A 20,736-nucleotide genomic window follows, 5' to 3' on the forward strand; every position below is an offset into this window, starting at 1 on the left:
GGCCCTCCTGTGGGAGATGGAGGACAGCAGGTCTCATCGTCCCAGGGTCATAAAGAGCAACCAAGTTACATCAGAGGTTCCGGAAACCCAGTGCTCTATTATTAAAACAAACAATGACCAAGGTATTGCATTAAATGATGTTCGGAGAGCAGTAGCCCATCAAGAAAAACAGCTAGCAGAGTTAGGCAAAACACTCGCTGATCTAGCCTTTGCTGTAGGTGAACTGAGTAAGCGCAGCACTCAACAGACATTCGTAGAGCCCAAGCCACGACCTAGACCCCAGCCAAAGTTCACACCAGATGGTCAGCCTATCTGTTTCAAGTGTAGAGGCATAGGTCACATTGCAAGAAAATGCTCACAGGCCAGAGGGGGTCAAGGGGACGCAACACCTAGTTCTTATGTAGTGCAGGAAAACTCGCACCCTCAGTTGTCATGAGCCACACAACTCGAGGGGAGGAAGCTGGCTCACCAAAAGAGACTCCAGACAGAAGCAGGATCTTAGAGCGTGCAGTCGGAGAATGTAAAACTGTTGAGGTGAAACTACGAGGTGTTACAGTGTCCTGCTTACTTGACACTGGTAGCCAGGTCAGTACAATTTCTGAGAGTTTTTTCAGGGAACACCTGTCAGTGAAAGGTGAAGACATTCACCCGGCATTTGAGTGGTTAAAGATCACTGCAGCTAATGGATTAGACATACCCTATATGGGCTATGTGGAGCTTGATGTAGAAGCCATGGGTCTGACTATCCCAGAGCGAGGTTTTCTGATAGTTAAAGATTCTGAACACTCTTCCTCTGTTCCAGGTCTAATAGGGATGAACATTGTCAAAAAATGCAGAGAGCTAGTACACACTGAGTTTGACACCACACTGCAGGAGAGGTTTGACTCAAACTGGAGAGAGGCTTTTAATCATCTTCATGCAGTACATGCAACAGACAGACTCTCTTTCGCTAGGGTAGCTGGTAAGGATGTAGTCCATATACCTGCTTCATCTGCTGCTACAGTTATGGCTAGGGGACTCAGGACCGTGAGTGAGGATGGTTCTTTTTTGTTGCTGGAGTCTGTGGGTGTCCCCGTTCCTGGAGGTTTGGTTGTTGTGCCTACTTTGGTTTCATCGGGCAATCACATTTTTCCAGTCCGAGTCATGAACATGTCTGATGAAGATATCTGGCTAGGGCCACGGACTAGGCAAGGGGTTTTGACTCAGGTAGACTGTGAGAAAAGTGATGAGCTTTGTGAGGTACAGTTCCAGAGAATCTCAGCAGACACTGAACAAGTGAGTATCAGTGAACACCCCGAAACACCGACAGATGTGCAGGAAATTCTCGGCAAGCTCAATTTTTGTGGTAGCCCAGAACAGCAAGCACAGCTGACTTTGTTACTGGAGAAGTACTCTTTTGTGTTTGCAACAGAAGATGAAGATCTGGGCCACACTGACAAAGTACAACATGAGATCCATCTGACAGATGACATACCTGTAACACAGCCATACAGACGAATCCCACCCACACAGTACAGTGAAGTCAGGGAACATATTGGCAAGCTGCTTAAAAAAGGGGTCATTCAAGAAAGCTCTAGTGCTTATGCTTCGCCCATAGTACTAGTGAGAAAGGCAGATGGTAGTCTGAGGCTATGTGTAGATTACAGGAAACTCAACTCAAAGACAAGACGTGATGCATTCCCGCTCCCGAGAATTGATGAGAGTTTTGATGCGCTGAGAGGGGCAAAGTTCTTTTCGACCATAGATCTGGCGAGCGGATACCACCAGGTAGCTATGCATGAGAGAGATCGGACTAAGACTGCATTTACTACACCGTTTGGTCTGTATGAGTACGTGAGAATGCCTTTTGGTGTTTGTAACGGTCCAGCTACATTTCAGAGACTTATGCAAGTTACTATGAATGATCTCATTTTTCAGATACTCCTGGTCTACCTAGATGACATCTTGGTTTTTTCAGAGACATTTGAGCAGCATTTGGAGAGACTTGAGACTGTGTTTAAGAGACTGGCAGAGACGGGCCTTAAGGTGAAGTAGCAGAAGTGTGCTTTTCTACAACAGTCAGTAAAGTTTTTGGGTCATCAGGTGTCAGCAGAAGGTATAGGAACTGACCCCTCCAAGGTCTCTGCTGTTAAGAACTGGAAGGTCCCAACCACTGCCAAAGAGCTGCAGTCGTTCTTGGGTTTCTGTAGTTACTACAGGAGATTCATTCGAGGCTTCTCACAGATTGCCGGGCCACTGCATGACCTAGTCAACAAATGTTCAGGTGTGAAAAAGACAGGGAAAGTAGGTCACCAGTTTTGTAATATGTGGACACCAGAGTGTGACTCTTCCTTTGAGCAGTTAAAGGAAAAACTTACCTCTGCTCCCATTTTGGGTTTTGCCGATTTCACACAACCATTTGTAGTTGAGACAGATGCTAGTCAGCATGGATTAGGCGCTGTATTGTGTCAGCAGCAAGGTGACACCAGACGTGTCCTGGCATATGCTAGCCGCAGACTACGCCAGGCTGAGAAGAATGACCGAAATTATAGTAGCATGAAGTTGGAGTTGCTTGCCTTAAAATGGGCAGTTGCTGAAAAATTCAGGGGTTACTTGCTTGGTTCAAAGTTTGTTGTCCTGACTGATAACAATCCCCTCTGCCACCTCAAGACAGCCAAGTTAGGTGCTATAGAGCAGAGGTGGGTAGCGCAACTGTCTGTTTTTGATTTCGAGGTTAAGTACCGTCCTGGTTGCAGTAATGCCGCCGCAGATGCTCTCTCTAGGCAGGAGTTTGCAGGGGAGCCTGAAACAGACCCTGACTCGGATTTTGACGACTGTATCACTGTGTGTAACCTGATTGAGCGAGGAACAGTTCTGGATCCTGGTCTTGTCTCTAGAGGTCTGGAGTGTTACAAAGTGAGACAGATCCGTGCTGGGGAGTCGAGGTCTGGTGAGACAGGTACTAAACAGGGCAACACCCCCACACTGCCAGGTTATACCAGAGAGGAGCTGGTAGGTTTTCAGGCCGGTGACCCCACCCTAAAATAGTTTAGGGCATTTTGGGATCGGGGGAGGAGGCCATGTCCCAGAGAGAGAGCAGCCCTGTCTAGTCAAGTGAAAAGATTGTTGAAACAATGGAGATGCATACAACAACGAGAAGGGTTGTTGTACAGGGTTATCACAGACCCACGTCATGGAGAAGTGTGGCAGTTACTCGTGCCTAGTTGTTTGAGGGACCAAGTTCTAGAAAATGTACATAACAACATGGGACATCAGGGCATAGAGCGCACTGTAAACTTGCTAAGAGGGAGGTGTTTTTGGGTAGGGCTATGCGAGGATGTGGAAAGCTGGGTTAAAAACTGCGAGCGGTGCATTTTGACCAAGATGCCTCAGCCAAAAATCCATGCTCCAGTTCAGGCATTCCTGGCCTCCCGACCTCTAGAAGTGGTGGCTGTTGATTTTACAGTGTTGGAGGCAGCTTCAGATGGCCGTGAAAATGTCCTTGTTGTGACCGATGTGTTTACAAAGTTCACACAAGCGTATGCTACCAAAGACCAGAAGGCTGACACTACAGCTAAAGTTTTGCTCAGGGAGTGGTTCATGAAATATGGGGTCCCAGAGAGACTGCACTCAGACCAAGGTCGAAATTTCGAGAGTGAAATTATAGCAGAGCTGTGCAAACTCTATGGGGTTAAAAAGACACGGACAACTCCCTACAGGCCACAGGGAAACGGTCAGTGTGAAAGATACAATCGCACACTCCATGACTTGTTAAGGACACTCCCACCAGAGAAAAAAAAAGCGTTGGCCAGAGCATCTGTCTGAAGTAGTATATGCCTATAATGTCACTCCTCATTCCACCACAGGGTACTCGCCTTATTATTTGCTTTTCGGGGTACAGCCACATCTCCCAGTAGATGCTTTATTAGGGCGTGAGTGTGTGTCAGACAGGAAACAGGATTGGTTGTCTGTTCATCAGGAGAGACTCCGACAGGCACATGAGAGAGCCAGAGAGTACTCAGAGCAGAAGGCAGCTGAGAGGATCTCACTGCAAAATGAGAAGGTGTATTGTCCTCCTGTGGACATTGGTCAGTTGGTTTTCCTACGTCACAGACCCCCAGGTAGACATAAGATTCAGGACACATGGACCTCAACAGTCTACAAGGTAGTTGACATCCAGGGTACCACACACACTGTTGAACCTTTTGAGGGAGGTCCCATTAAAAGAGTTCATAGGTCAGAGTTGCGACCTTGTGCGAAACCAGTTCCCAAACCAAGAACTAGAACTAGGTTACAGACCACTACACAGCCTGTAGCTGAGGATGAGCCTGAGTCACCTGAGGCTGATTTTGTTATTGTTGAGGAAGTCATCCCTCGCCGGCTTGTGCAAGTACCTAACCTGCCTCTTGCAGCAGAAAGTGTTAGTTTACCTGTGACAGCACCCACAGATGAGAGTGACGGTGAAGGACCTGAGGAAGGTTATTCAGATATGAGAAATTGTGGCACAGAAACAGAATGTGTTAATGATGTGCATCCAAACGTTAGCGACAGTGACTTGCCCATTATTGAAAACAGGGACAGGCCCGCACTAACAGAGGATGCTGGTGGAGCAGGACGTAGAACCTATGCACCTAAACCTGCCATTAGGAAAAGCAAGCGGGAAATGGCTGGATCTCATTCAAACCCATTTCATCTGCCAAAGTCAGCCTGTAATGCAGTCTCAGTCAGCACAGACATGGTCTCTAAGGTTTTGACAAGCCTGGGTGCTGCTCTCTTTGAAAAGGCCTTGCAGGGAGTATTTGAGTCAGTTCATGTTTCGTAGTCACCGAGGACGTTGACTATATTTGCAGGGGAGTATGTAGCCGGGTGGTAAATCTGTTAAATATGTTAAATGATTTTCCACTTAAATGTAGTATAGTTTAACTGTTAATATATGTAATTGTTACACTGTCAAGCCATGTAAAATGTCATTTGATGTATTTAAATTGTGAGGCAGATTGTGAGTGTATTTTTATAGTTTTGGTTGTCATTGCATGTTTTGACCAGTAAGTGGCAGTGGCGGACTTTTATTGTAACTCCGTGCAAGTTATCCAAGTGCATCTTGGGTATTCTTTCTTTTTTTTTCTTGTGTGGAGCGCCTGAAGATTGCGGTGTGACAGTGCTCTTACTCCGTAGTAAGTAAGGGTAAATATCTTGTGAAATATACCTGTAACATTATTCCAAACAATATTGTATGTCGGTAATTTGACAAGATGGTTTGATTTAGACGCTACTGGAGTTGATGTTCGGTGATTTTGGGCGCGAGCCGTCGACCGCTGTTCGCCATTACAGGCATGACAAGGTAATGTTGGCGTGAATAAAGCCACACCATGCCATGGTATTTGGGATGTAAAAGTTTTATATGCATTTTAATTCTGTTTAAAGGTAACTGACAGAGTGAGAAGTTGCGCGATCTTCAGGAAGTTCCACATGTCTTTGTTAAACCCTGTTTAACGTACATAGTCCACTGCCGTATTTTGCACCGTATTTTGTATTTATTATTTCCTTTTTTTAAAATCTTTTCTGTTAAACTTGCCACATCTGTGAACATTTATGATCTGTTTGCCCGAAAGACACAGGAATGTATGCACTCTTTAAAACAATCTGCATTCGAAGGTTCAAACAATAAAATTAAAGCTACAAGAACCCCGGAAGTAATTGTGTCCTGTGTGGTATCTAATTCCACGGGCTACATAAATATGAAAATAGCTATGTGTAATGTTAGCTTCTCGCATTTTCTGTTAGCTAGTTAGCCAGCTAGGCTTTCGGTTGCTAGTTAGCTGTGTCAGCTCCGTGGTAGAAATGTCACGTTATGCTGTCTGCCCGTATTCCGCCTATATTATAGCATATTGATCTATGTAATATGTACATCAGTTACAATTAGTTCGTAAGTCATTCATAATTCATGTGTGATTTCGTAATTCCTAGGTTATGTACAGCTATTTACATGCAGTTACGTAGCCTACAGTTATTATTTACATGCAGTCACGTGCAGTTATTTACATGTGTTATGTAGTTATTTCATAGACGTGCAATAACATTTTATAATTTATGTAATGTTTATTGAAACATTCTTTCTCTGTATTGCCCCCCTATACAGTTTTACAAAAAGGTTTGAATTCTCAAAGTTCACCAGTAAAGTTCCTCAACTTGGACCGGTACTCTGTATTTCTTTGGGATTCTTCATGTTGGCTATCTGTCGGCCTGTTTATACATGGACACAAACACGTAGGACAGAATAATATATATATATATATATATATATATATATATATATATATGTGTGTGTGTGTGTGTGTGTGTGTGTGAGTAGGGGGCATCCAGGTAGCGTAGCGGTCTATTCCTTTACCTACCAACATGGGGATCGATCACCGGTTCGAATCCCCGTGTTACCTCCAGCTTGGATGGGCATCCCTACAAACACAATTGGCTGTGTCTGCGGGTGGGAAGCCAGATGTGGGTATGTGTCCTGGTCACTACACTAGCACCTCCTCTGCTCAGCCGGGGCGCCTCTTTGGGGGGGAAGGGGGACTGGGGGTAGTAGCGTGAACCTTCCACATACTACATCCCCCTGACGAAACGCCTCACTGTTAGGGGAAAAGAAGTAGCTGGCGACTCCACATGTATCGGAGGAGGCATGTGGTAGTCTGCAGCCCTTCCCAGATTGGTAGAGGGGGTGGAGCAGTGACCAGGACGGCTCGGAAGAGTGGGGTAGTTCACCATGTACAATTGGGGAGAAAAAGGGGGAAAAAGCCAAAAAAGAAAAACCCAAACTATATATCTAAATCTATATCTATATCTATCTATATATATATACACACACACACACATATATATATATATACATATGTACACACACACACACAGACACACACACACACACACACACACATATACAGTGCATCCGGAAAGTATTCACACCCCTTCACTTTCCCCAAATTTTGTTATGTTACAGCCTTATTCCAAAATGGATTAAATTCCTTTTTTTCCTCATCAATCTACACACAATGCCCCATAATGACAAAGTGAAAAAGGTTTTGTAGAAATTTTTGCAAATTATTAAAAATAAAAAACTGAAATATTGCATGTACATAAGTATTCACACCCTTTGCTATGACATTCAAAATTGAGCTCAGGTTCATCCTGTTTCCACTGATCATTCTTGAGATGTTTCTACATCTTGATTGGAGTCCACCTGTAGTAAATTCAATGGATTGGACATGATTTGGAAAGGCACACACCTGTCTATATAAGGTCCCACTGTTGACAGTGCATGTCAGAGCAGAAACCAAACCATGAAGTCAAAGGAATTGTCTGTGGACCTCCGAGACAGGATTGTATCGAGGCACAGATCTGGGGAAGGGTACAAAAAAATGTCTACAGCTTTGAAGGTCCCGAAGAGCACAGTGGTCTCCATCATTCGTAAATGGAAGAAGTTTGGATCCACCAGGACTCTTCCTAGAGCTGGCCGCCCAGCCAAACTGAGCAATCGGGGGAGAAGGGCCTTGGTCAGGGAGGTGACCAAGAACCCGATGGTCACTCTGACAGAGCTCCAGCGTTCCTCTGTGGAGATGGTAGAACCTTCCAGAAGGACAACCATCTCTGCAGCACTCCACCAATCAGGCCTCTATGGTAGAGTGGCCAGACGGAAGCCTCTGCTCAGTAAAAGGCACATGACAGCCCACTTGGAGTTTGCCAGAAAGCACCTAAGGGACTCTCAGACCACGAGAAACAAGATTCTCTAGTCTTATGAAACCAAGATTGAACTCTTTGGCCTGAATGCCAAAAGTCACGTCTGGAGGAAACCAGGCACCTCTCATCACCTTGCTAATACCATCCCTACAGTGAGGCATGGTGGTGGCAGCATCATGCTGTGGGGATGTTCTTCAGTGGCAGGAACTGGGAGACTAGTCAGGATCGAGGGAAAGATGAATAGAGCAAAGTACAGAGAGATCCTTGATGAAAACCTGCTCCAGAGCGCTCAGGACCTCAGACTGGGATGAAGGTGTACCTTTCAACACGACAACGACCCTAAGCACACAGCCAAGACAACGAAGGAGTGGCTTCGGGACAAGTCTGTGAATGTCCTTGAGTGGCCCAGCCAGAGCCCAGACTTGAACCCCATTGAACATCTCTGGAAAGACCTGAAAATAGCTCTGCAGCGACACTCCCAATCTAACCTTACAGAGCTGGAGAGGATCTGCAGAGAAGAATGGGAGAAATACCCCAAATATAGGTGTGCCAAGCTTGTAGCTTCAGACACAAGAAGACTTGAGGCTGTAATCATTGCCAAGGGTGCCTCAACCAAGTACTGAGTAAAGGGTGTGAATACTTATGTACATGCAATATTTCAGTTTTTTATTTTTAATAAATTTGCAAAAACTTCTACAAAACCTTTTTCACTTCGTCATTATGGGGTATTGTATGTAGATTGATGAGAAAAAAAAGGAATTTAATCCATTTTGGAATGAGGCAGTAACATAACAAAATGTGGGGAAAGTGAAGGGGTGTGAATACTTTCCGGATGCACTGTATATATATATATATATATATATATATATATATATATATATATATATATATATATGTACACACACACACACACACACACACATATATATATAAAATCCAGTGAGTCAAGTAAATTTTTTATGAGACAGTACAAGACTGTTTCATGCCATAAGCAATCATCAGCTCACATAGCATGAAACAGACTTGTACTGTCTCATAAAGAATTTACTTTACTCACTGGATTATTTTGCTCCTCGTTTGTTCAGCACTTTCCCTACCCTTGGAGTGTTAGATATACTATAAAGAGAGAGCGTTTTTTTTTTTTTTTGGAAACTGTCAATGGTGTTGATAAAAGTACTCAGCAAATGAGGAGCGGAATATTAAGTTAGATGTAGGGGGAAAACAACTTTGATTCATAGCAATACAATATTGTTTCGAAACAGTCTTGTACTGCTATGAATCAAAGTTGTTTTCCCCCCTACATCTGTCTTTATATGTGTGTGTGTGTGTGTGTGTGTGTGTGTGTGTGTGTGTGTGTGTGTGTGTGTCTGCCCCCGAAGCTCAACACAAATCAAAATTTAGCATTCTGATTGCAAAATCATGTGCATGGGCACAAATGAATATTAGGAAGGAGATGCTTAAAAATATCAGCTTGAAAAGCTCTCCCCACTGTGCATTCTTGCTAGTGCCAAAAAACGTTTAATGTCTGTTTTTCCTGCTTGTAACTTTTGAAACTACTCCCAACAATCTCTGGAGGCTGAGAATCAAATAAACAAATTTTCCTGAAAGATATAGTGGAATTAATTTCCTTTTAGAAGTTGTATCTCATTTCACCCATGATAATGATTTGAACTATGTTGAGTTTTCACTGAACTCAATTGCAAATGAAATCATAGAAATCATCTCACAAGAAACAATTTTAACCAAAATGCCATTATTTGGTGTCCTGAAACACTCAGTATTTTTGTTTGGCTCATGTTTATTAATAAGTGCTTTTGGGACAATGACTGTTGCACAGTGTTAAGGTTAATGTAAAAACGGTCAAGCCAATTAATGTAAGTTTAACTATGTGTGTGCCATGTAGGCTGTTGCCCACTGCAAATGAGATGCTTTAATCTGAGCCAAAACCAGAAACATACTGAATTGCTGTAATTTACAAGGCAATGACTTCATTTTATTGCAGTGAATTTGGAGGGGGAGCTGGCCATGAGCCAATCCTTTAAAAACAACTGTTTCATAATAATTTCTCAGCTCTTGCTGTTGGCGTATGGTGTTGGTAGCCAGGATGGTGCTGGTAAATCTCTGCAGCTCATGTTCTTGTGAGCCTTGAGCTACTATCTGCTTCTTGTGCCTTGCTGGACACCTTTTGAACTGCTACCACACAGGTAGGGGGCAAAAGCCAATGATTGTTTTGCTTTTCAATCACCGCCATGAGGAATGACCTTGGGCCAGACTACTGACACTTCATAAATGGAGCTAAAGCTGGAAACCTCAGAATAAGTTTCTCTGAGCAGGAAAATGAATGGAAGTCCTTCACTGGCAGGGGCACAAGGAAGGATGCCTGATTCTTTTTCAAGCCTCCAATACCAGAATAAAAGCAGCCGGGTGATTTCGATTCCTCTTATACTTCAAACATATTGATATGATCTGCAATATCTAAATTGGCAGAATTGCACTAACACCAAAAGGATTAGATGTCCTGTTTCTCTATGTATTACAATGAATAGAGTATTTCAGTGTGTATTTGGAGTCTCTGGTGTTCAGTTATTCTCTTTCTAGTGTTGATTTATTTTATTTATTTATTTAGCACCTTAATGTAAAAATTTAATGATAAAAAAACATATAAAAATACATGAGAAAAATGTGTGAGGAAGACCAAAGAAATACAAGAAGGGCAGCTGGGTTGATAGCAGAAAAACAAATATGTATACACTACCGTTCAAAAGTTTGGGATCACCCAAACAATTTTGTGTTTTCCATGAAAAGTCACACTTATTCACCACCATATGTTGTGAAATGAATAGAAAATAGAGTCAAGACATTGACAAGATTAGAAATAATGATTTGTATTTGAAATAAGATTTTTTTTACATCAAACTTTGCTTTCGTCAAAGAATCCTCCATTTGCAGCAATTACAGCATTGCAGACCTTTGGCATTCTAGCTGTTAATTTGTTGAGGTAATCTGGAGAAATTGCACCCCACGCTTCCAGAAGCAGCTCCCACAAGTTGGATTGGTTGGATGGGCACTTCTTTGAGCAGATTGAGTTTCTGGAGCATCACATTTTTGGGGTCAATTAAACGCTCAAAATGGCCAGAAAAAGAGAACTTTCATCTGAAACTCGACAGTCTATTCTTGTTCTTAGAAATGAAGGCTATTCCATGCGAGAAATTGCTAAGAAATTGAAGATTTCCTACACCGGTGTGTACTACTCCCTTCAGAGGACAGCACAAACAGGCTCTAACCAGAGTAGAAAAAGAAGTGGGAGGCCGCGTTGCACAACTGAGCAAGAAGATAAGTACATTAGAGTCTCTAGTTTGAGAAACAGACGCCTCACAGGTCCCCAACTGGCATCTTCATTAAATAGTACCTGTTAGAGCCTGTTTGTGCTGTCCTCTGAAGGGAGTAGTACACACCGGTGTAGGAAATCTTCAATTTCTTAGCAATTTCTCGCATGGAATAGCCTTCATTTCTAAGAACAAGAATAGACTGTCGAGTTTCAGATGAAAGTTCTCTTTTTCTGGCCATTTTGAGCGTTTAATTGACCCCACAAATGTGATGCTCCAGAAACTCAATCTGCTCAAAGAAGTGCCCATCCAACCAATCCAACTTGTGGGAGCTGCTTCTGGAAGCGTGGGGTGCAATTTCTCCAGATTACCTCAACAAATTAACAGCTAGAATGCCAAAGGTCTGCAATGCTGTAATTGCTGCAAATGGAGGATTCTTTGACGAAAGCAAAGTTTGATGTAAAAAAAATCTTATTTCAAATACAAATCATTATTTCTAACCTTGTCAATGTCTTGACTCTATTTTCTATTCATTTCACAACATATGGTGGTGAATAAGTGTGACTTTTCATGGAAAACACGAAATTGTTTGGGTGATCCCAAACTTTTGAACGGTAGTGTACATACTATAAAACATGCAGATAGATAACTGGCTATTAAATAAGCAACAAGAAAATAGCAATTCCGTTAAAAATAGATAGCACATTATGGTTAATAATAACTGGCTCACCCTTCCTTTGATGAAAAGAAGGAAACAATCTAATACAGCAACAGGAAGTTTGTTAGACATGCTATTACTTCTGAAGCTTATATTAAATTGATGCATACTGGTATGAGTTGCAGGAAACTGAAGAGGAGTCTAAATTAGCAATATTACTTTAGCATTAGAGTATTGATAAAAACAGAAGTTTGATTCCTAGTTGGGCAAAACATTTTAAAAATGTATCCTACACGGATGTCACAGTGTTGAAGAAATAATGCAGCCCTCACTTAAAGATATTTTTCCTTGACTGTAAATGATTCTATTCACCACGGGAATTTTCATCATTTGTTCTAGTTGGTGTCTATATCCCACCCCAGGCCTGTGTTAAAGAGGCGTTAAAACACCTGGCTGATGAAATTACAAACATGGAGCGCAAATATCCAGACTCCCTTCCCATTATCCTTGGGGATTTTAACAGAGCAAACCTTAGCCACGAACTGCCAAAATACAGGCAGCATGTTAAATGTCCCACCTGAGACAAAAACACTGGATCATTGCTACACAATATTAAAGGACGTCTGTTGCTCTGTCCCCCGTGCAGCCCTGGGCCTTTCTGATGACTGTCTGATTCATCTTATCCCAACCTACAGGCAGAAACTAAAATCTGCAAACATGTGGCTAAAACTGTGAGGAAATGGTCCAATGAGTCAAAACTGGAGTTCTAGGCCTGCATTGACTTCACTGACTGGAGTATTTCTGAGGCTGCATCTACCGACCTGGAAAAACTTACTGACACTGTGACATCTTACATCAGCTTTTGTGAGGACATGTGTGTGCCACCAAAACCTTCTGTACCTTTAACAACAAAGAGCCTTGGTTCTCAGCTAAACTCAGGCAACTTCATCAGGCCAAATAGAAGGCCTACAGGAGAGGAGATAGGATCTGGTACAACAAAGCCAGAAATACACTCACAAAGGAGATCAGAGTGGCACAAAGGTGCTACTCTGAACAGTTGAAAAATTGGTTTTCTGCCAACGACCCATCATCAGTCTGGAGTGGTTTGAAAGACATTACCAACTACAGGAGACTATCCCCCCACACTGCAGGGAACGATCAACTGGCTGATGACTTAAATGGGTTTTACTGCAGGTTTGAAAATCAAACTTTCACACTCCTCCCTCCTCCAGCCACAATACACAACCAACGGTACTCCCTGCCAGCCACTCTCCCCTCCCCACCAAACCCCCACCCACACTTGGGATTTGTGTTGAGGACGTGTGCCAGCTCTTCCCGAGAGAGAAGTCCAGGAAAGCACTGGGCCCGGATGGCATGTCACCCTCCTGTTTTAAAGTCTGTGCTGATCAGCTGGCCCCCATTTTCACACAATCTTCAACAGATCACTGGAGCTGTGTGGAATCCCCTCCTGCTTCAGTAGCTCCACTATCATCCCGGTCCCCAAAAAACCCTGTACCACAGGATTAAATGACTACAGGCCCATTGCCCTAACCTCTGTGGTCATGAAATCCTTTAAGAGACTGGTGTTGGCCCACCTGAGGGAAATCACAGGTCCCCTGCTCAACCCCCTGGAGTTTGCCTACCAAGCAAACAAGTCAGTGGATGATGCAGTCAACATGGGATTGCACTAGACCTTCCTCACCTCGAATACCCAGGGACATATACACGGTCCTGTTTGTGGACTTAAGCTCAGCGTTCAACACCATCATCCCAGATATCCTCCACTCCAAACTCACCCGGCTTACTGTACCAGCCGCCATCTGCCAGTGGATTAAAAACTTCCTGACAGACGGGCGGCAGCTGGTGAGGCTGGGGAAAATCACATCCAGCACCCAGACAATCAGCACTGGCACCCCCCAGGAATGTGTGCTCTCTCTTCTACTCTTCTCCCTCTACACAAATGACTGCGCCTCAGGTGACCCGTCTGTTAAACTCCTGAACTTTGTAGATGACACAACCATCATTGGCCTTATCTGGGATGGTGACGAGTCTGTATAGAGACCGAAGATTGATCAGCTGGCCCTCTGGTGTGGCTATAACAACCGGGAGCGGAAGTACAGCACTTTCGACCAGGAGCTCCTGGTTCTCTTCCTCGCCACCCGACACTTCAGGTTCCTGTTGGAAGGCCGCCGTTTCACTGCCTTCGTTGACCACAAGCCGCTGACATTTGCCATGGCCAAGACCTCTGAGCCATGGTCCGGGCGCCAACAGCGTCAGCTCTCTGCCATCTCTAAGTTTACCACGGACATCCTGCATGTGGCTGGCAAGGACAACTTGGTCGCTGACTGCCTCTCCCAGGTGGTGGCAGTGTCCATTCACTTGGGACTCGATTACGCTACTATGGCTGCAGACCAAGCCAATGACGGGGCTGCGGTTGGAGGATGTGGTGTTTGACAGCGCCAACGCCACACTCCTCTGTGACGTTTCCAGGGGCCAGCCCTGCCCCATGGTGCCCACCCGCTGGCGGCGCCATGTTTTTGACGTTATCCATGGCCTTTCCCACCCAGGTGTGAAGGCATCCACTAAGCTGGTGGGGGGCCAAGTTCATCTGGCCCGGCTTTAGGAAGGATGTCGAGGCCTGGGCTGACTCCTGCGTGGTGCGCCAGCGTTCCAAAGTATACCGTCATACCAAAGCCCCCTTGGCACCATTCCTGGTGCCCGAGAGGCGTTTTGACTATGTGAATGCAGACCTGGTGGGCCCCCTGCCCTCCTCCCACGGGTTCACTCACTTTCTCACCATGGTGGACAGGACCCACAGGTGGCCGGAAGCTGTTCCCCTGTCATCGACCACATCTACTGAGGTGGCCTGGGCATTCGTTGGGTCCTGGGTGGCCCGTTTTGGCACGCCGGCTGACCTCACCTCCGACAGGGGCCCGCAGTTCACGTCGGACCTCTGGACTGCAGTCGCGGAGGGGCTGGGGGTGAAGCTCCACCACACCACAGCATACAACCCACAGGGCAACAGACTTTGTGAGCGGTTTCATCGGTCTATGAAGGCCGCTCTTCGTGCCAGCCTCACGGACAGCAACTGGGTCGATCACCTCCCGTGGGTCATGCTCGGCTTTCGCTCCGCCCCAAAGGAAGACCTCCAGTCCTCATCTGGTGAGCTGGTTTACGGCCAGCAGCTGCGTGTTCCGGGTGAGATTCTCCCAGACGCCGTGGCCCCCTGGTCTGCAGCCTCTCATCGGGCTGTGGCCCGGGATGGTGCCAACGCTTTTGCTCCAATCCCTACATCTCACCACTACCTCCCTCAGTCCTACGTTCCCAAGAATCTGCTGTCGGCCAGGTACGTCTTTATCCACCACGACAGCCACTGTATCCCCCTGCAGTCCCCCTACGATGGGCCCTTCCACGTCCTGGAAGCGGGGCCTAAGAACTTTGTGGTGGACATGGGGGGCAAGACGGAGCGGGTCTCGGTGGACCGTCTCAAGCCTGCCCATTTGGACCTGGATGGGCCGGTCAAACTGGCCCTGCCCTTGCGGCATGGACACCCCCCTTCTCAGGCCCCCGGCCCAGCCTTGGCCCCTGCCCGGGCTCTGACTCGGTCCCCTGCCCCTGCCCCCACCCCTATACCCATTCAGCGCAGCCGTTTTGGCCGCCTGGTCCGCCCCCCGAGACGTTGACTATTTCACTGAGGACTGTTCGCCTGTTGGCTGTTTGTGGTTCACTGAGTAGTTTTGTGTTACATTATTGTTTTGCATTTTTTCGTGATGTTGAATTCTGGGGCGGCCTGTGTGGTGATACACAATTGAGGGTAGAGTCACCAGGGGCTGCTGCTCCTTTAAGGCAGACGTTCAGAGTGCTGACGTAGGCAATGCTTAGAGTTTCAGAGGTGGAGCCATGCTTGCAGCAGCCTAGCAGTGAGCTGGTTGCCACGAGAGATTGTGCTGTGTCGGTGTTTTTTTTGTGGTAAGTAAAAGGAATTGACTCGACTCGATCTCTCCATCTCCTCATTCCTGCACTCCCACAAGGTCATATTTATGCAGAAATATAGAAAATTCTAAAGGGTTCACAAACTTTCCAGCACCACTGTAGTACTGAGACTGTATTTCCTGGGGTGCAGTTCCCTAGGTGGTGTTGATGGCTTTAAAGTATCCTGCCCCTAGTAAGACACGTTGCATTCTGATGTTTTTGGCAGGACTTGTAAAGCATAGGGGTGGCATGGTGGCGCAGTGGTTAATGCGGTTGCCTCGCATCAAGAAGGTCCTGGGTTCGAGGCCTGGGATAGTCCAACCTTGGGGGTCGTGCGGGGACGTCCTCTGTGTGGAGTTTACATGTTCTCTCCATGTCTGCATGAGTTACCTTCGGGTGCTTCTGTTTCCTCCCACAGTCCAAAGACATGTAGGGTCAGGTGAATGGGCCATACTAAATTGTCCCTAGGGGTGTGTGTGTGTGTGTGTGTGTGTGTGTGTGTGTGTGTGTGTGTGTGTGTGTGTGTGTGTGTGTGTGTGTGTGTGTGTGTGTGTGTGTGTGTGTGTGTGTGTGTGTTGGCCTGGCGGCCTGTCCGGGGTGTCTCCCTGTTTGCCACCCAATGACTGCTGAGATAGGCTCCAGCATCCCCGCAACCCTGAGAGCAGCATAACCTGTTTGGGTAATGGATTGATGGATGTAAGGCATAGATGTGAATCAAAGTTTTCTTTTTTTCAGTCACTTGGTTTACAATTTCATTTTGCAGACACTTTTATCCAAAACGAAATACATCTGAGAGGTAGTTGGCTTGTATAGGAATCAAAGCCATGTACTCTTACTGGAGACTCATCCCAACCAGGATTTGAACCCCATCTCCCTTCGGCGGGAAAGCCAACATTCATACCTACTGAGCTTTCCAGCAGCTGATGTTTGTCTGTCTGCCCCCCCCCCCAATTTGGTGCTAAAGCCTTATTGTTGAGTCGGAAGTAATATTGTGTTTAAAAGCAAAACAGCAGTGGGTCAAAGACAGCCACACATGGATCACTGGTTGCAGAACAAGGAGTCCTGACACATCCCAGACTTCCCAGAGTGACTTACTGTTTGCTTTCTATTGCAGGGATGAGGTTAGGCAGTTGCAGGCTTCCAAGGGACATCTCGTGCAGGAATAATCTAAATCCCAAACAGCCAGCAGCACAGCCATACCTAGGCTAGTAAGTGGGCCATCAGGCTCAGAGATTGACACTCATGCTAAGACCCCCACTCCCTTGTAAATGTGGTAACATAACAATTGGTCTATATCCCAAGAGACAGAAATTGCCATCATTTCAGAGGTAGACATGGCATAAGCATCACTGAGTGGGTAGAAGGAGCTCAAGCATGAGAGTGAGGATTCTACAAAGATCACAGCTATCTTTCAGGATTTATATAGGCGTCCCCAATCATATATTGTCTTGCAGGAGAATTCCTTTTCTAGAAAACATCAAGAGGGGAAACGCTGCAGGAATTCTCACATGCATTGATGTGTTTAATGGAGAAAGAAAGTGCACCAGGCGGTATGCCCAATTAAGATGTTTTGTTGAGAGAGCAATTTTTGGAGTATGTTAATTACTGTGCCCTTCACAGGGAGTTGAAACAGTTGGTGTGTCACTGGCCAACTGCAACCCCGTTGAATGTCTGTGGTGAAGCCATCAGTTGGGAGGAGTTGCCAGGGGGTGCTTGGTAGCGAAGTCAGTCTGTGGAGGTGTCAAAACAGGTCATTTTGCAAGTGTTAAGAAGAGAGTTCCCATCCCAGTACTACCATCTGCCCCACAGTCCCAAACACATAGGCCCCAGACCACTAGTCTGCCAATGGGAAACTAGTCTCCTTTGAGTTGCTGAGCCACAGCTCAGACGTAGGGACACTCTGGCTCCCTCCCTGCAATTGACCTTTCGCAAAGTCCTGCCCCCCTTAGTTACTGTTGCTATGCCCATCAAGCATTTCAGAACTATCCAGGAAGTAGCCGGACAACACCAAAACATGAAGGAAGAAATCAGCGCAGTGTATGGGTAAAAGTAACAGTAATAATACATTAGCTGTATTAGCTATCAATAATAGCTAGTAGCAAGCTTAGCTTGGAGCAGACAGGTATTTTTATTGATTTTGGATGGATTAAGCTAGCCATGGGGTCTGCTATACTGCGAAATATATTGCCGATATTGCGCTTCTTGCGTTCTGGGTTTCGGGAAGGGAAAGAAAATTATACCGCCTCCAAACTTTTCAGATATCTAGTATCCGATTGGCAGATCCCATAGGCACACAGTTTCAGCATTTTGTTGTGTGTTTGAAAGCTTGACGGACCGTCGCTAAGGTAGGATTGGACAAGCACCGTTTTGGGGTGGTACTTTGCAAAAGGTCAATTGTGTTCCCTGATCCTGAGTGTCTTGTACGTTAATTTCCTCGTGGAAGTTAGTATTGTGTTACAGTTCCATATCTGTTAGACACTGGCTCCATGGCCCACAGCTATGGAACTCCTACCTTAGGAAATTAGGTTAGCAAACTCAGTAGCTTCTTTTAAGGCTTTTTAGAGTAAATCTGTTGTTGACCAATTTTATATTTCTTTTATCACTTATTACACTTGTTTTAATCATACACTTTGTTTTATCAGTTTCTATGTTTTATTTATGTTCTTGTGATCTTTATCCTGACTGTTTTACCTTGTTCTGTAAAGCAGATTAGGTCTTATGCTTTTGTTTTTTTGTTTATTTTCTTGACTGTGTGTACTATTATCTTGTATCGTAAAGTACCTTGTAACATGGTTTTGAAAGGCGCTGTATATAGTTTATTATTATTACTATTACTGAGGGCTTTTTCCACCAAAACTTTGAGCGCTGGGGTCATGACAAACTTAATGCCTGTCCTTGGTTACAGCTGTCCACCACCAATGGTTTGGGGATACATACCATTTCTTGGTTATTTAGAACTTTAGGTTGAGGTGTGGGATAGGGTAATCCCAAAGCATGGGTTGTTGGTAGTCAAGGACCAAGTTCATACCCCAGCACTTGGAGACCCAGGTGTCTTGGGGATGAATGTCAGCAAAGGGTGTTATAAGGAACCTTTTAGCCAAAATGGCCCATACATGTTTGAAACAAAGCTAGTTTCTCAGGCATCTGCCCTGTGCAACCGTTGTTGCAGCATTGCCACTAGGCTTAAGTTCAAAACCCCCCAGTTTTTCTGGTGTTGTCCGGGTGCGAGGGGACAGAGTGTCCCGTGTTGCTGGAGGTACCATGAATTTAATATCCACTACCTGTTCCCAGAACCATTTGGCTGCGACACAGTTGCCCTTTTTGAGCCCCCTCAGTAAGATCTACCAGCAAGTCTGCTTATCTTTCCAGCAGTGGTTAAGATTATCCATGACACCTCTTATGTCCCTGTGGTCAATGAAGGGCACTCTGATGTTGTTCTCTATCACGCACCATTGTGGGCACATCTAGTGAGTTTACCTAAGGGTGTCACTGAGACCTGAGGTGAGGTTATAGCTACCTTCTCCTCAGTCACCAGCTCTGTACAGGAGAAGATAAATTATGTTGACTTGAGTGCACTGACAGAGTAGGAACAAGCTGAGGTAAGAGCATTGCTACAGAAGTTCAGCGCTCTCAGTCCATGATGTTTATTTGGGCTGTACCAATCTTATCTCCCATGATTTTCCTTTGGTAGATGATGTACCAGTGTAGGCCAGTGGGCCATGACAGAAACGTTTAGGGAGTATCTGCTGGGCCAGAAGTGTATAATTTACACAGACAACAACCCACGGTGTCACATTAACATGGCTAAACTAGGTGCTGTTGAGCAACATTGGGTAAATCAACCGGCTGACTTTGACTATACCATCAGATACTACCCTAGCCGACAGAACAAGACTGCAGATGCGTTGTCCCACCAACATCAGCCTGAGTATGCACCACCAGATGGCGCTCTAACCACTCAACTACCAGAGCTACTACAGTGGGCCCTTCATACAGAGTTGCCATAACAGGTAACACAATCTTCCATTTCTGCCTTACCTTGCCGCCCCCCCTCTGATTTACATTCCTTGCAGGAGGCTGATCCTGCCATAGGTGCCGTCCTGCAATACTGGAAGGAGGAAAGTGGCCCAAGTGCAAAGGAATGGAGCTGACTCTCCAAGGGAGTTCTGGGATTGCTTCAGCAATGGGATCATATGGTGGAGGTAGGTGTACTCTACCACTGTATCCAATGGCCGGATGGAAGAGAGGAGGTCCTCCAGTTGGTGCTGCCTGAGTTGCTTAAGAGTGAGGTCCTGCACCAACTCCATCAGGACCATGGACATCAAGGGTTTGAATGGACCACAGAATTGGTGCATCAACATTATTGGCCAGGCATGCATAAATACATCAAACAATGGTGCCAGGTTTGCAAGAGGTGTACAGTGGCCAATGATAACACAATCACAAGCCTGTGCCTACGTGGGCCATTTGATGGCCACCAAACCAAAATCTAGCCACTGATTTATACCCTGCTGGAGTCTACAAGTGGGGTAGAAAATGAACTAATAATGACTGATATGTTTTTGAAATTTACGCAGGTAGTGACTACCCGAGATCAGTGGGCTTCTACTGTGATATATTTGTCCAGGAGTGTTCCACCCCGATCAGGGGAGAAGGTTTGAGAATGGGCTTATGCAGCAGCTTCGCAGAGTGGGGCTGACTCATGCCAACCCCTATCATCCCTGTGGCAATGGCCAATGTGAACACGTCACAGTTTGCTTCAGACAACATCTGCAATCAGAAAGAAGGATTGGCCTTCCTGTCTTCCACAGCTTGTGTTCTCTTACAGCACCATGCCCCATCAGTCTACCGGTGAGTTCCCTTTCCACTTGATGTTTGATCAGGAAACTCAGTTGCCGTTTGACTTCCTTCCAGGATGGGTCAGTGAACCCTCCATGGGCAGCATCCACGACTGGGTCCAGGAGCATCAAGCCAAACTGGAGACAGCCTTTGTATGGGCCAAGGACAAGTTGCAGATGAAGGCAGTTAGTTGCAGGCCAGCCATGAGAAATTAGGTCAAGATGAGCCAAT

At 45.5% G+C, this 20,736-nt stretch overlaps 1 protein-coding gene across 1 annotated transcript in view; it reads right to left on the reverse strand.

The window, feature by feature from the left end:
- The window catches only part of nmur1a (neuromedin U receptor 1a), a 61,726-nt gene extending 41,738 nt beyond the window's left edge, over nucleotides 1-19,988 (reverse strand). Inside the window, exon 1 of the mRNA XM_056276848.1 lies at nucleotides 19,729-19,988. Coding sequence (XP_056132823.1) covers nucleotides 19,729-19,988 — 260 coding nt within the window. The remainder of the gene's footprint in view (nucleotides 1-19,728) is intronic.
- Nucleotides 19,989-20,736: the final 748 nt, after the last annotated feature.

The sequence above is a fragment of the Lampris incognitus genome, chromosome 3 (genome assembly GCF_029633865.1).
Source record: "Lampris incognitus isolate fLamInc1 chromosome 3, fLamInc1.hap2, whole genome shotgun sequence".
Classification (NCBI taxonomy): Eukaryota; Metazoa; Chordata; class Actinopteri; order Lampriformes; family Lampridae; genus Lampris; species Lampris incognitus.